Raw genomic sequence first — 13,189 nt, 5'->3', positions numbered from 1 at the left:
GAGGGCTGATGAAGAACTGGTTTCAATATAGACGGGGTTCTACAAAGGGCTTGCCACAGAGCTTTGTATTTGCTCTAGGCCTTGGTGTGGGAACTTGACGTCATTTGTTCTTGAGGCTCCACAGATGATTCCAGTGTCCAACCAAGGAGGAGAACCACTAGTACAGGATAGGTGGTTCACATACTATCCTAAATACTACTTTTAGCCTTCAGATAATCTCTTCCTGATACCGATAACTGTCTTCCAAAGATCCGGTGTTTGATACGGTTTCACAGATGCTTAAAGCAAGGGTAGAAAGAGAACACTGAAAGTTCATCTCAGCTAGGATAAAGGTCTGGAAAATTACACAGCAAAAGGGCTTCATCCACAGGGTCCAGGAGGGACCTCAACTGGATGTCACTGAGACGTTTCACAAACACCAAAATCCCTCAAAACCCATTGACAAGAACAGCCCCATTATGTGGAATGCCAAGTTAAGAAAGAGGCACTCTCTTAGTGCTGAGCAATAAAAACAACACCAACAAACCAAAGATTCGTTTTATGGAAATGACTGTGCCTCCTTATTTAGAATCAGGTCATTATAATCACAGGTTTATAAAAAGATAACTTCAAATTAACACAAAAGTTGGGGAGATGAGCAGTGTACCAACGTTTGATTTGCATATCCACAGGGGAAGTTCGATTTTAACTCCAGTCACTTTGGCAAACAAAAAGAACAAGGCACTTGATTATTGGAGGCTTCACTAAAAATGCCCGTGGGTCACAGAACAAGGCATCCAAGGCCAATTATGTTGAGTGCAAAGACTTCAGTGAGGAACTTGTCTCCTCTCTGTCTCTGGAAGGGTACCAACCTCATAACATCGGCACAGTTAATAACTCTCTGACCTTTAAAAGGCATTTTATGAGCAAATTAGGTCAATTAGTACAGAGCAATTTACATTAAAAAAAATCCCAACCGCTTTATAACTGGGGGGAGGGGGGGAGTCGCTAATTCCTTGCATCAGTGGTATGTTAACAAGCAATATTTCAAGAGGGTTTGCTCAGTTCCAACGGACGCCGACAAAGACACAAAAAAAGCCACAGTGAAATGCAAACAGCCTTCGAATGTACAGCCCCAGATTTTACCTTTAACCTCTGCTGCTCAGTGTTACCTGTTCATGGTCATTTATACCAAACTGTGGAGGACCCTCCACTCCTCAAAGGGATGTGAGCATAGTCAGTGTGGAAGGGAAGTTCTTGTGGGAAGTGGGGAATCCAGTCTCCCTTCATGAATGGGTAAAAAGTATTCTAAGGATCCTTTCTCACTTTTCTATTGATATATAAATCCCCTCCCCCATTCTCCTTACAATGAGCTACACACTGTGCTAGGTGTTTACATGCATTATTTCATTTAGTTTTCACACTAACTCTGTAGGAGAGATATTGTCCCCATTTTACACACAGGAAACAGGCTTATAAAGGTTTTGAATGACTTGCTGAAGGTCACAGAGCTGGCAGGTGGTGGAGCCGAGACCCACCCAGTTTTGCTTGACTCCGTGGGCCAAATGCTTTTCATATCAACATGCTAGCCTTCACTCTACCACTCTGTCTCCCTTCCACTTCCTTCCTTTTTTCCTCCTCAAAGCCTAAAGAGGTGGATGAGTGGTGGTCTTGGAAGGATTTTAAAGAAAGAAGGGCTAAGCCAGTTCTCTTTTATACCTCTCCCAAAGTTCTGCGATTTTCTATTTCCCCACACATGGCCTGGTCACCAGGATCCAAGAAAACACAGGCTTCCAACAGGGTCATGGTATATCTTTTTCTGTCCAATCTCTCCAGGGTTTCAGTGACTACATTTTTCAAATTCCAAATAAGGGCATATAGCCGGGAACATTGGCTTTTATTTAAGAGAACATGAGGACAACATATCTAAAATCAAAACTTAAAAGGTCCTTGTGGCGCCTGGCAGACAGATAGAGGGCCGGCACCATACGGACTTGGTGACTGAGTCATTGGAGGTTGATCACACATGGAGAGTAAATCCTTGTCAGTGGAATTCAACCGGGTGGTCTTTCTGACGAATCTTTGTGTTATAGCCTTAATGTAGGCTTCCTGAACCTGGTGTCTTGTTAATCTACAAGTACTTATTTAGATACAAGGCTGTGGATCCTAAGAGACAAGCTGTTAATTATTAGCTCTAATCCTAGGCTAGAAGATGCCCATAAAGATTAAAACTTGTTTCCTTTTTTCTAACGATTAACAGCCTAGCTGAAGAGCGATCAACTGTAATTGGGGAATGAAGAAGGTAATAAATGCATTACTGAGACCAGTTGCTTTACAGAGCCATTGATTTAATCCTTAAATTTTGCAGGTTGTAAATTACTCATTAGAAGGCAGAAAGCAAAATAGCCATAATCCGTTTAGTGCCTCCAAACTCCAAAGACTTAGAGGAGGAAATCCATGGAAACAAGGGACCTGATGTGTACTTTCACTGCTACTTCTTAATGGGCAAAGGTGGTTAAACAATAAGGACAAGCCCATGTAATTATCCTGATGCGCTGGTCCATAGGTCAGGGGTGGGCTTGATTCAATTCATGGAGGGCTGACCCACAAACGGTGGGAAAATGCCCCTTCTTTTTCCACTCAGTCACATCGCACCTCCAGATTGTTTCATGAGACCAGAGCAATAGCCCATAGCATTCATTAGGGCATTCACTCCTATCTGTTATTTTCTAATCAGTGCCGGGATTAGGACAAGAGGCCAAGTACCAGAGAGAAATTAGGAGGGGGTGAGGAGGAGGCCGTCCCCCTCTCCATACACGGGGAATGCAGCTCCCAATTACAAAATGTTCAACTGCAAAATAACTAGATAATTAGCTTGTAGGTTTCTTTACATGTACAGAAAGCCACATATATTTGGCTTGAATATGGATCTTATAAGCTTAACGTGTAAACACTTAACCATTTACTAATGGTTTTTGTATACTAAGGGTAAAATTCAATTTCAGACTCTTAGTGGTAATGAAGCAAACAGTATGCAAGATGCCTTTGGCACTGGCACTTTGCATGGGTTTTGAGATCAGAATTTGAATCAGTGCGTATTTCCTTTTCTCAATAGTGTGATGCCCTTTATATATTGGGTATATAACACAGCTTCTGGCTCACCTTTAGGCTTTATTCAACAAAACAGCTACTGGCTCACTTCTGTACTGAGCAAGCATTTCTTTCATGCTCCTTTGCCATTCTCTGAATAAAGATGGTGGTGGTAGACTCCAAAACGGAGCTTTTCTCTTCGTAGAAGTAACCAGACCACGTAAGAATCAAACCTCTGATTCTGCAGTAGCAAACTGAGTTACCCAACACAAACGATTTCCATTCATTTTCTACTTGACAGTCTAATAAAGTTTGTGATTTCACCAGGCTGGTGCTGTGTCTATCTTGTGTTCCATTCACTACCCACCATGCTGCTGTTGTTTAATAAATCATTACTGATAATGAAACAAAATCTAATTAAAAAAATTATAGCTGTTCTGGAAATGTGTTTATTTACTTTGTTAAAGTAATTATAAAGTAAGTGTTTCCTAGATAGATCATTTAACCATGGCACGTGATAAAAATACTGTTTTCTTCCCACATCTTGCTTTAACAAAAAAAGCTACATTTTTTTTTAACAGCAGAAAGCTATACTAAAGAATTTTAAAGACCTCTGGCATTAGAAATAGTGATATCGAAGCATTTGAAAAAACTGTTGAGACATCTTAAGAGAAACAGGAAATAACTCATAGTAATTTTGAAAATTGTAACTTGAAGCTTCTAGGTCACTTGTCCCATGAAAGACCCCATTCTGGCCACTTTTAGTGGAGACAAGAAATGACATTTGGCTTTTTCCCTTTCCTGCGGATGAAGTACTTGAGTTTTCTTTCGACTTACCCTGAGTGGATTTTCATTAAGGTAAGGGGGTTCACCTTCTACCATTTCAATCGCCATAATCCCCAGAGACCAGATATCAACTTTTGGACCATAAGCTTTTCGAGTCACCACCTCAGGTGCCATCCAGTAGGGAGTTCCCACCATAGTGCTTCGTTTACTTTGCTCAGGGGTGATCTGGGCACAGAACCCAAAATCAGCTGCAGAGAAGAAAAGTCAGTTAAAATCAGCTCAAATTCTTTTTCTTTTACAAGAGGTCACTTTCAGATACGGCCATACTTTCCTTTAGTTAGACTCTGAGCTTCTACAACTGCCTGGCTCATATCCTTTTGTTACCTGACCTCTCAGCTGGTCCAGATTTTAAACAGGTCTGAAATAACCGACTGATGTGATGTCATTTTTACTAGACCTCAATCTGGTTCCCTCCCCACACTGTTCCCTCTAACTTACAAAATCTTTTAGTTTTCTAATTAGGTATTTGTCATCCAGCAGATGGAAGCCATTAGAAATTCTGAACTATCGAACCCCCTAAATCTGGTCACGATCTACAGGAACACAACATTAGAAAAACTCTTTACCTCAAACTGGGCTCTAAATGCCTTCAAACCCATCAATTTCAATAGCCCTTTTCTTCTCAAGATAGACAGTAAAAGAGTAGAAATCCCTTGACACTCTCTCATATGCCATCTGAACCATAATACCTACTCAATTTAACAGAGCCATCCATCCCAAGGAGAATATTGTCACTCTTTATGTCTCTGTGGATCACTTGGTTTGAGTGCAAGAAATCCAAAGCTTGGAGGCACTATTGAATCAGGAAAAAAAAGTTCTAATTATATCACAAAAATTTGTTTAGATGTGCTTCATTTCTAGATAAATTTTGGGCAAGGGTATAATTTTATGTTGTTGGGTGAAATAAATTACTAAAGGTTTTCAATGCCATTTTGAAATCATGTTACCATTTACATCAGTGATGCAACTTAGCGTTATACATGTGAAAGCTCCCGAATCAGACTTGGACATGAAGAGTGATGGAGTGATAAGTAGCACTAAATCGTTAATACAGCCAAATGAACGAATTACTATAATCATACTTTGACTTACTTATCTGGAGGATATGGATTCAGCTTGGTCTTTTACAGATACAGTAAGCATCTGCATCTGTGGTATGATTTCATGTAGTAGGTCTGGAGTGGAACTCTGGAATCTGCATTTAAAACAAGTGCCCCAAGCTATTTCTGATGGACCAACCGCCAGGTTTGGGAACCACTATCTAGGCTCTGAAGTAACTATAGGTACTTGTTTGGAAATGGCTTTGCATTGTAATACTAAAAGACGGAAACCACAGGCTAAAGGTTGAAGAATCCCCTGAATATTTTAAGTTTGATTAATTGCATGAATAGAAAATATATGTTTTTGGTGGATATGTGTGCATACTGGGAAGGAGGAAATTTAAGTGAACAATTTAAAATACAAAAACAACGAAAGACTAGTTGGAAGTATTTGGTTTTGTTTTGCTATCATTGATTTTCAAGTTTCAGTGGGTCAGAGTTCCTCCTTGTGTCTATAGAAAACCTCAACGAATGGGGTAGAGGGTAACACCCAAGATGAGACTCCAGTGAGGAGTATTTGTGGGTTTTTTTTATATTGAAAAAATTAATATAATAAAATATCCTTCGTTTAGCTTGAAACTAGGGACATGCCACTGTTGTTGGAAAAGAGGCAGACACAGACTCACTGGAGGGCTCCAAGGGAGGTGAAGGTTGTACTATGGAAGCAACTACTTTCTGGACTGAGGGAGGATCTTATTTAAACTGCCTTCTAGAAAATGATTGGATTATAATGTGGTCTATATTATACATGTATTACATTGCATATGCAAGGCAAAATAACTGTCATGTAAAAATTCCCCCCAGTCAGAAAGAAGTTCCATGCCAACATTACTGTTTTCCATAGTCACCAAGACTCCAGCATGCAGGCTTAGATATGGCACCTCGTGAATGGCATAATAGAACTCAAAAAGATCCACAGCAAAGCAACTAAAATAAACAAAGGGGCTGGGGAGGGAGGGTTAGCATTTAAATTGGAGTTAGGATCTTCAACTGTTTTTTAGTACAAAAGATGTACTATTGCTCCTTTGATGTTACAAACATTCTGAATAATCAAAGATAAAAAACTGTCAATCTTGGTGTTCTCATCAGCCAGAGAAATGCTCTATTTTCTTACCTCTCTGCAGACGGCTGCTATCTGCCCTTCATCCATACAGGTCTCTGTGACCACATCAGTCAAAGAGCCACCAGCCAAGTATTCCATGACTACCCATAGTTCATCACCCACTAAGTAGCTACAAGGAGAGAAGAAAAAGACGTTGACTCAGGCCTAAGGAAGTAGAGACCCTTCTATATTTCCATTAAGAAGGCAATGTGCAGTTAGTCTCTGCATTCGGTCATATTACATAACAAGAGGAAAATATCAATAATGCGTATGAGACACTTCCTTAACATTAGAAGAGAATATGCATGGAAATCAAAGGATCATCAGATAAAAGTGCACCATGGAAGGAAGGAAAAGAGCAAGGAGGCCTCTGGTGACTGACTACTGCCAATCCTTCCATTGTGAAAAGCTAGTTTCAATGAACAGGATCAGTGAATAGCCCTTTTGGATAACTCAAGCCACAGTGTTGACTTCTTGGACTGAACTGCCCCATGGCATGCAGTTTTTTGTTTGTTTTTTTTTTAACATCTTTATTGGAGTATAATTGCTTTACAATGGTGTGTTAGTTTCTGCTTTATAACAAAGTGGATCAATTATACATATACATATGTTCCCATATCTCTTCCCTCTTGCATCTCCCTCCCTCCCACCCTCCCTATCCCACCCCTCTAGGTGGTCACAAAGCACCGAGCTGATCTCCCTGTGCTATGCGGCATACAGTTTTACAGGATAGTTTATTCAGATCTCAGCATTATTTTTGATTCTACTCAATTAATTACTGAAATCTTTTCAGGTAGTGGCTGAATCAAAGAGAATCAAAGAGACTCATGTTGGCAATGGATTTACTGGGCTGAGGTCTCAGTTCTGATAGAAGTCAGTTATGACATGCCCATTATCTTTAAGTAGTTATTGAGGGACACAGCCCAAGTGATCAAATATGGAGAGGCAGGTCACCAGAGCAATGTAGGCAAATTCAAACCCCTGGGATCATCTGAAGGCACTTTAGCAGTATGATCAGGTCTCTCTCTTCCCCTGCTCAGCAAGAGAGAGAAATTACAGTGAATGGAATGACCCCAACAATTCTACCCTGCCCCCAGCTTGACATCAGTATGAAGCAAGCCTTTCTATCCAGTGGTGCTCAAACTGCAGTGCCCGTAAGACTCACCTGGGAAGTTTGTTCAAAAGGAAATTTCCCATTAAAATTCTCATTTCATAAAAATGAAATACCTCATTAGTTATGGAGAGCAGCCTAGAAATCTGCATTTTTTAGAAATGCAGTTTTTACAAAATTACAAAAGTAGAGTGAAGTCACTCTGCTGCAGATGGTCCCTAAATGGCACTTTATGAAAGCCTGATTTCGACTATAAAACCTGACCCTCCTTCGTTTTGCCCCCCTTTTGCCTCCTTCTGTACCACTGGTCTACTTGGCACAAAACACAGAAAGCAAGATCTTAAACTCACTGAGGTTGTAGACCTGGTCTTGTTTCCTTTGTATCCCCCCAGAGTACACAGCACAGTGGTGCTAAACAAACACTTATTGAAACTGAATGAGACAGATGTTAAACCACAACTGAAGAGTTAGTGCTGCCTTTAAATGCCTAGTAATAACCCACTGCTAATACCACTGATGAAAGAGACATTAATTACCCGGTCTAGGAAAAAGGTTTGAGATTAAAGTCTCAATTCCCTAGACCTCACTGTCAGTTCATCACAAAACACCCATTAAAGCAGGGCCATTGTAGTCTGCCTCCTTTACTTAGATAGCCAGAGACTGCACTGGCTCCAAACAAACACTTGATGAAATGTTTAAAACACCACAGCTCTCTCCTATATGCAATAGTCTATTTCCTGGCAATAGGGGGTCACGATCCTCAAAAGGAAATTACACAAACTGCTCATGTTTAGAAGCAAGACCGTAAAATGTGTCTTCAAATGTTTAATGGGTGGACAAAGATAACTGGATGCTAAATGAATAGATCCTAAATAAAAATAATTGGCCAAGAAAATGATATCCCATAAAGAAAACAAGTACATGATGAGAGAAAACACTTACCTATCTAAATAATTAACAATATTGGGGTTCTTATTTTCCCTCATGACCAGAATTTCATTAATAATTAATTCCTTTTTGGGTTGCTGTTGAAGGTTCATCTGCTTTATGGCCACCTGAATAATGATTAAAATGCAAGAATGAATTGCCATCATCTGACTAAACACAAACATCCATATTTTTTGGCAACAGAGTCAGGCATACAAATTCTTTATTTTACTAAGCTCTTTCTCGATGCCACAAACCCATGCTCCTTTTCTTTGGTCAATCATGAATTTGTCATTCACTTCAGATACTTTGGACACCAGCGAAGTAAACATATGTCAACCCAGTGCTACCCAGTTTTTCAGGCACAGATGCCATCAAAGAGGAATTCTGATCAATATGAATAAAGGAAAGTAGAAGTCAGAATTGAATGTTAACACTTACCTCTTGTCCTGTGGCAATGTCTAGCGCTGTATAAACAGTACCTGATGCCCTGTGAAGGTGAAAATGATCAAATGAATAAGCAATCAAAGTGTTATCAATATATTTTCTTTGGAATTATATGTGATCATTTTCAGGAGAGGGAAATCAGAAAACTCAAGATTAAGGATGAAGTACAAAAGGAACAACCATTTTGTACAGTAATTGCTCCCCAAACTATCATGATGTATCTCTTTTGGTGGGCCAGGAGCTCCAATCAGATTTTCTGTGTGCCACGGAACTAGGCAGTCATAAATTGAGCAAAATGGCCTTGTTCCTTTCAGGAAACTCCTGGAATATTTTGAACACTCCTTGAATGTTGCACAACCAACACTGCAGTCCTTGATTAAATACTTTAGGAAAGATTATATCATCTTTTGCTTAGGCAACCGTAAATTAATCTTTGTTTTTAACATATGGACAGAGTGGCTTTTTTCATATATTTCTAATTCTTAAGAGTATCTTCATCTAACAAATTAATCACTCCCAGTACAGGTACTTACTGCACTTACCTGTACTGGAGCTATACAAAGCAATACCAATGTGGCTTTATTGTTGAGCCATTTTTTTCTTTTTGTTAAATTTCGCAACAGCTTCTACGCTTAGGTTTCACTCCAGCCCACTATTGTCTTAAAATCTATCATTCCTTAAGTCTTAGTAGTACTCATGCTTCTATTCTAACTTCAGTTATGGGGTTCCCTTGCTTTGAAAATAGAAATTGTCTAGTAAAGCTGAATTCCCAGTAACTTTCTGTGAAACACACATGCATTCTGAACCACCTCCCATGAAAAAGGAAAAGCCTAGTCAATTGCATTGAAACATTTGTGGTGAATAAAGGAATTAGGATAGAGATCAGTTCTATGATTCAGCAGGCATTGTAATGCTGCTACGTTAAGATCTAAACTTTCTGGTAATTGCTGTTTCTCCTTTGCTTTCTATTTATCTCCCTTGCTGTTTTGTTTTCTGAGTCCAGGAAGTCTTTCCTTATGTCACCCATTTCCTTGTTATTCTTCTTCCTTCTCCCTGGATCAGCCAAACTACTTCTCACAGGCCTAGGAAGTTTACATTACCTGCTCCTAGGGAATAAAATGGGTGGCGTAGTAGAAGGAATATTTGACTGCTAACAGAGATCGGAGTTCTAATGTTTGCCCTAATATCAACAAGCTATATGATCTTGAGGTAGTCACTTCCCCTTTCTGGGTTTCCGTCCCCTCACTTGGAATATAGTGATCACAGTAACAGTGAACATGTATTGAGCATGTTGTGCGTGTCAGATACTACGCTAAGAACTTAATCTTACGCAATCCTTACCATGTTTCTGTAAGGCAAGTGCTTTTACCCCCATGTTACACACGAGGAGCCTGAGGCTCCAAGAGGTTAAGTAATCTGCCCAAGGTTGTATAGCTTAAAATCTAAGTCCATCTGACTCTCTGACCTATAAAATACAGGAAAGGGGCTACTTCATTTGTAAGGTTCTTTTATTCCACGGTCTAGAATCTAAGAACTCTACTGCCCTCCTCACACCCTCGGTGTGGGTATTTAAATATCTATTGGAATGAGAGTGAAAAATCACACTTAATTAACAGATGTTACCTAAATTTGGTAATTTCAGACACTCCTTAGGATTGAGGCTTATATTAAACAAATCAGTCTCAATTTTATGTTTGAGATTCTGGGTTCAGAGCACATAGTTGGTGCTCAAGAAATATTTGTTCAACGAACAAACTAATACAAGTCTTTTCAAGCAAACATGTAATTGCAATAAAACCGTTCCTTTCTGTGAAGGAAACAGTTCTTCTACTTAAATCTACGGATAAGCTATCAGACATTCCTGATTTCAGGGGCCAGTTTGTGATGTGTCCTTCTGAATTCAGAATTGCCTGGGTTCAAAGGAATAGATCACCTCAACCTGGTGTGTATTTCAGCGGCATAAGCCCTGAGCAACTACTTAAATCTACTTGCAGAATGATTCAAAAATGCCTTTACTTGGTTTATTCCTGTATCCACAGCCAACTTGCGCAATTCCTTCAGAGGCAAAAAAAGTGATGGCATCTGAAAAATGAGCACCTATCTCATTGGGCTACAGAGAATCGAATGGCACAATCTATATAAGCATTTAGCCTTGTGCCCAGATGAGAGCTGATACTTAATAGGGTAACTGCTATTTAAAAAAAATTTTTAATTTTATGTTGAAGTACAGTTGATTTACAATGTTCTGTGAGTTTCAGGCGTACAGCAAAGTGATTCAGTTATGCATATACATGTATCTATTCTTCTTCAGATTCTTTCCCATATAGATTATTACAGAATATTGAGTAGAGTTCCCTGTGCTCTACAGTAGGTCCTTGTTGATTATCTATTTTATATACAGTAGTGTGTATATGTCAATCCCAGACTCCTAAAGGTGGGAGGAGATGGCAACTGCTATTATTATCATTTGTTGCTGCCACTGCTGTTATTGGTTTCACAGTAAAGGAAGACTGATTTACTGAGTCATTAGTTGGCACTTCCCAATCTCCCAGCCAAAACATCCTTGCTAGTGTCTGCCCCTATTTTCAAAAAGGACAAAGGCCAAAGCTGACCTATTTGAACACTTTTTGGAGCTCCTCCGTCCTTCCCCCCCCCCCCCCTTAGGAAAGTGGTTTTGCCTTTTTCTTCAAGTATGGAATGTCTTTATCAAATGAAGCCACACGCAGCAACCCTCAATATAAAATGGGAGCTGCTCAAGTTAAAGCTAGGGAGGGAGGCTCCAAATTCCTGCCCAAGTGGCCTTCCCCTTATTCAACCCCTCTGCACCCCCCACCCCCAAGTCCATTTCCACTGGCCTAGGAGCTAAAATTGCGATCGACTTAGAGTACAAGGGGGATTAGTCTTTAGCATCGCCAGAGCTTTACCTTTCAAATCCTTGGTTTTTTTTACTTCCCACCTCCCTCAGCATTTCATTGTCTTAAAATTGTTAGAGTACTAACCCTGGAATCCCAATAGCCAGGGTTTTATGGCATTCTGTGGTATAGAATTGCTACAAATCCCTACTCCACAGGAGTTTGAAGACCCTGAAACTCTAGAACATAGGTTATTAACTCAAAAACGAGCTTTTCTCCTCACTTCCCCTTCCTCCACCTTATTGCATATATGCCCTTGTTGGGTGGGAACCATTTCCCCCTTCCCCACAACTCTTGTTCCCAGTCTTATAATGGTGATATCCTCCCCTAGCCCGCTTCGCACCGCCTATCCCCACACCAAACATGTTGTTAGGCATTTGGAATTCACTGCCCTGACCAATAAGTTATTGATTGGCCCGACTTCCAGCCTATGTAGAATCCTCAACACAAATGCACAAACTCAGGTACGAATCCGCAGAGTAGAACTTAGTGTCAGCACTCCTAGCACTTCTCTGCACCCCAGTTCCGATGCCTGTCCGTATTTCAGCAATTTAAGATTCAACTGATATAAATATGAATCTCTCTCATTCTCTTATTCACCTACTAAAGCACTCTTTTCGGCCACTGAGGGGTTAAGGAAGTAGGCTTACATCCCCATCTACTCAAACCTCCCGGGGTTCAAATCCTGCACCCAATTCCTAGTTGTGTGATCCTGGATAAATAATTTCACCTCTCTGTGGCTCAGGATTAAAGGAGGATTAAATGTGTACAGTGTTTAAAACCAGTTCTGGCATATAGTAATTGCCTAACAAATAATAACAATAATAATACTTATCATTATTATTAGGTTAATTGCTACCTACTATATTCATTAAGTTCCCAAATTGCAATCTGTGGATCACTAGAAATCTTTTTAAGTATCTGGGAGTTTCCAAGATATCTTGGTGTTTCAAATTCATAACAGAAATTTGATACTTACCTAAGATGAAGCTAATTAAAATATCACATAGATTTCCTTTTAGCTAGAATTATATCAACTTGTGATTACAATACATATCTCATGTTGGTCAAATTCTCTAAGTAGCAGTTATACGTTTTTTGTTTTTTGTTTTTTTGCTTAATAAAGTATGGGAAATAAACTATAATAAAATATAGTTTAATAGTTATTATTATTCACAATGTGGAGTTCACAGAGACAAATGATTGAAGGAGTCCTTGGTGGTGAAGTTGGGAAGTACTCTCCTTATAATAGGTGATGCACGGTAGTGGGTACTCCCAAAGAAACAGTCTTTGAGCCAACACGATGCCACAGTAATTCCCAAAAGACAAGTTTTGCTACAGCTGGGGTATGTTGAAGTATCTCAGTGGGTATCTTTATAAAATCTGTCAGTCACTTTAATAGAAAAAAGTCAGTATCATGTAGCACTTTAGGCGGTAAGGATGGCAGAAATCAAACTCACAAAGATGGCAGTTAGAACTAATTCTCTGGTGTGTTGGGGCTGGTGTGCTAAAATGGTCAAGATTGTCAACTTGATTTTTATGCCATTTAATTACATTGATCCCTTTTATCCTTCACCGCGGGCTTCTCATTGCGGTGGCTTCTCTCATTGCGGAGCACGGGCTCTAGGCGCTCGGGCTTCAGTAGTTGTGGCACACGGGCTCAGTAGTTGTGGCT

General features: G+C 39.8%; 1 protein-coding gene across 15 annotated transcripts in view; it reads right to left on the bottom strand.

Moving 5' to 3' along the window:
* PAK3 (p21 (RAC1) activated kinase 3) overlaps positions 1-13,189 on the bottom strand; it is a 275,538-nt gene that overhangs the window by 21,283 nt on the left and 241,066 nt on the right. For all 15 annotated transcript variants that reach the window (XM_068532427.1, XM_068532429.1, XM_068532413.1 and 12 more), the window contains 5 exons: positions 8,597-8,645; positions 8,171-8,283; positions 6,130-6,247; positions 4,609-4,708; positions 3,907-4,103 (listed from right to left, as the gene is read on the bottom strand). In XM_068532427.1, coding sequence (XP_068388528.1) covers positions 3,907-4,103; positions 4,609-4,708; positions 6,130-6,247; positions 8,171-8,283; positions 8,597-8,645 — 577 coding nt within the window. The remainder of the gene's footprint in view (positions 1-3,906; positions 4,104-4,608; positions 4,709-6,129; positions 6,248-8,170; positions 8,284-8,596; positions 8,646-13,189) is intronic.

Source organism: Eschrichtius robustus, chromosome X (genome assembly GCF_028021215.1).
Source record: "Eschrichtius robustus isolate mEscRob2 chromosome X, mEscRob2.pri, whole genome shotgun sequence".
Classification (NCBI taxonomy): domain Eukaryota; kingdom Metazoa; phylum Chordata; class Mammalia; order Artiodactyla; family Eschrichtiidae; genus Eschrichtius; species Eschrichtius robustus.
Note: the sequence above shows the minus strand (reverse complement) of the source record. Positions and strands in the feature narration are given on the sequence as shown.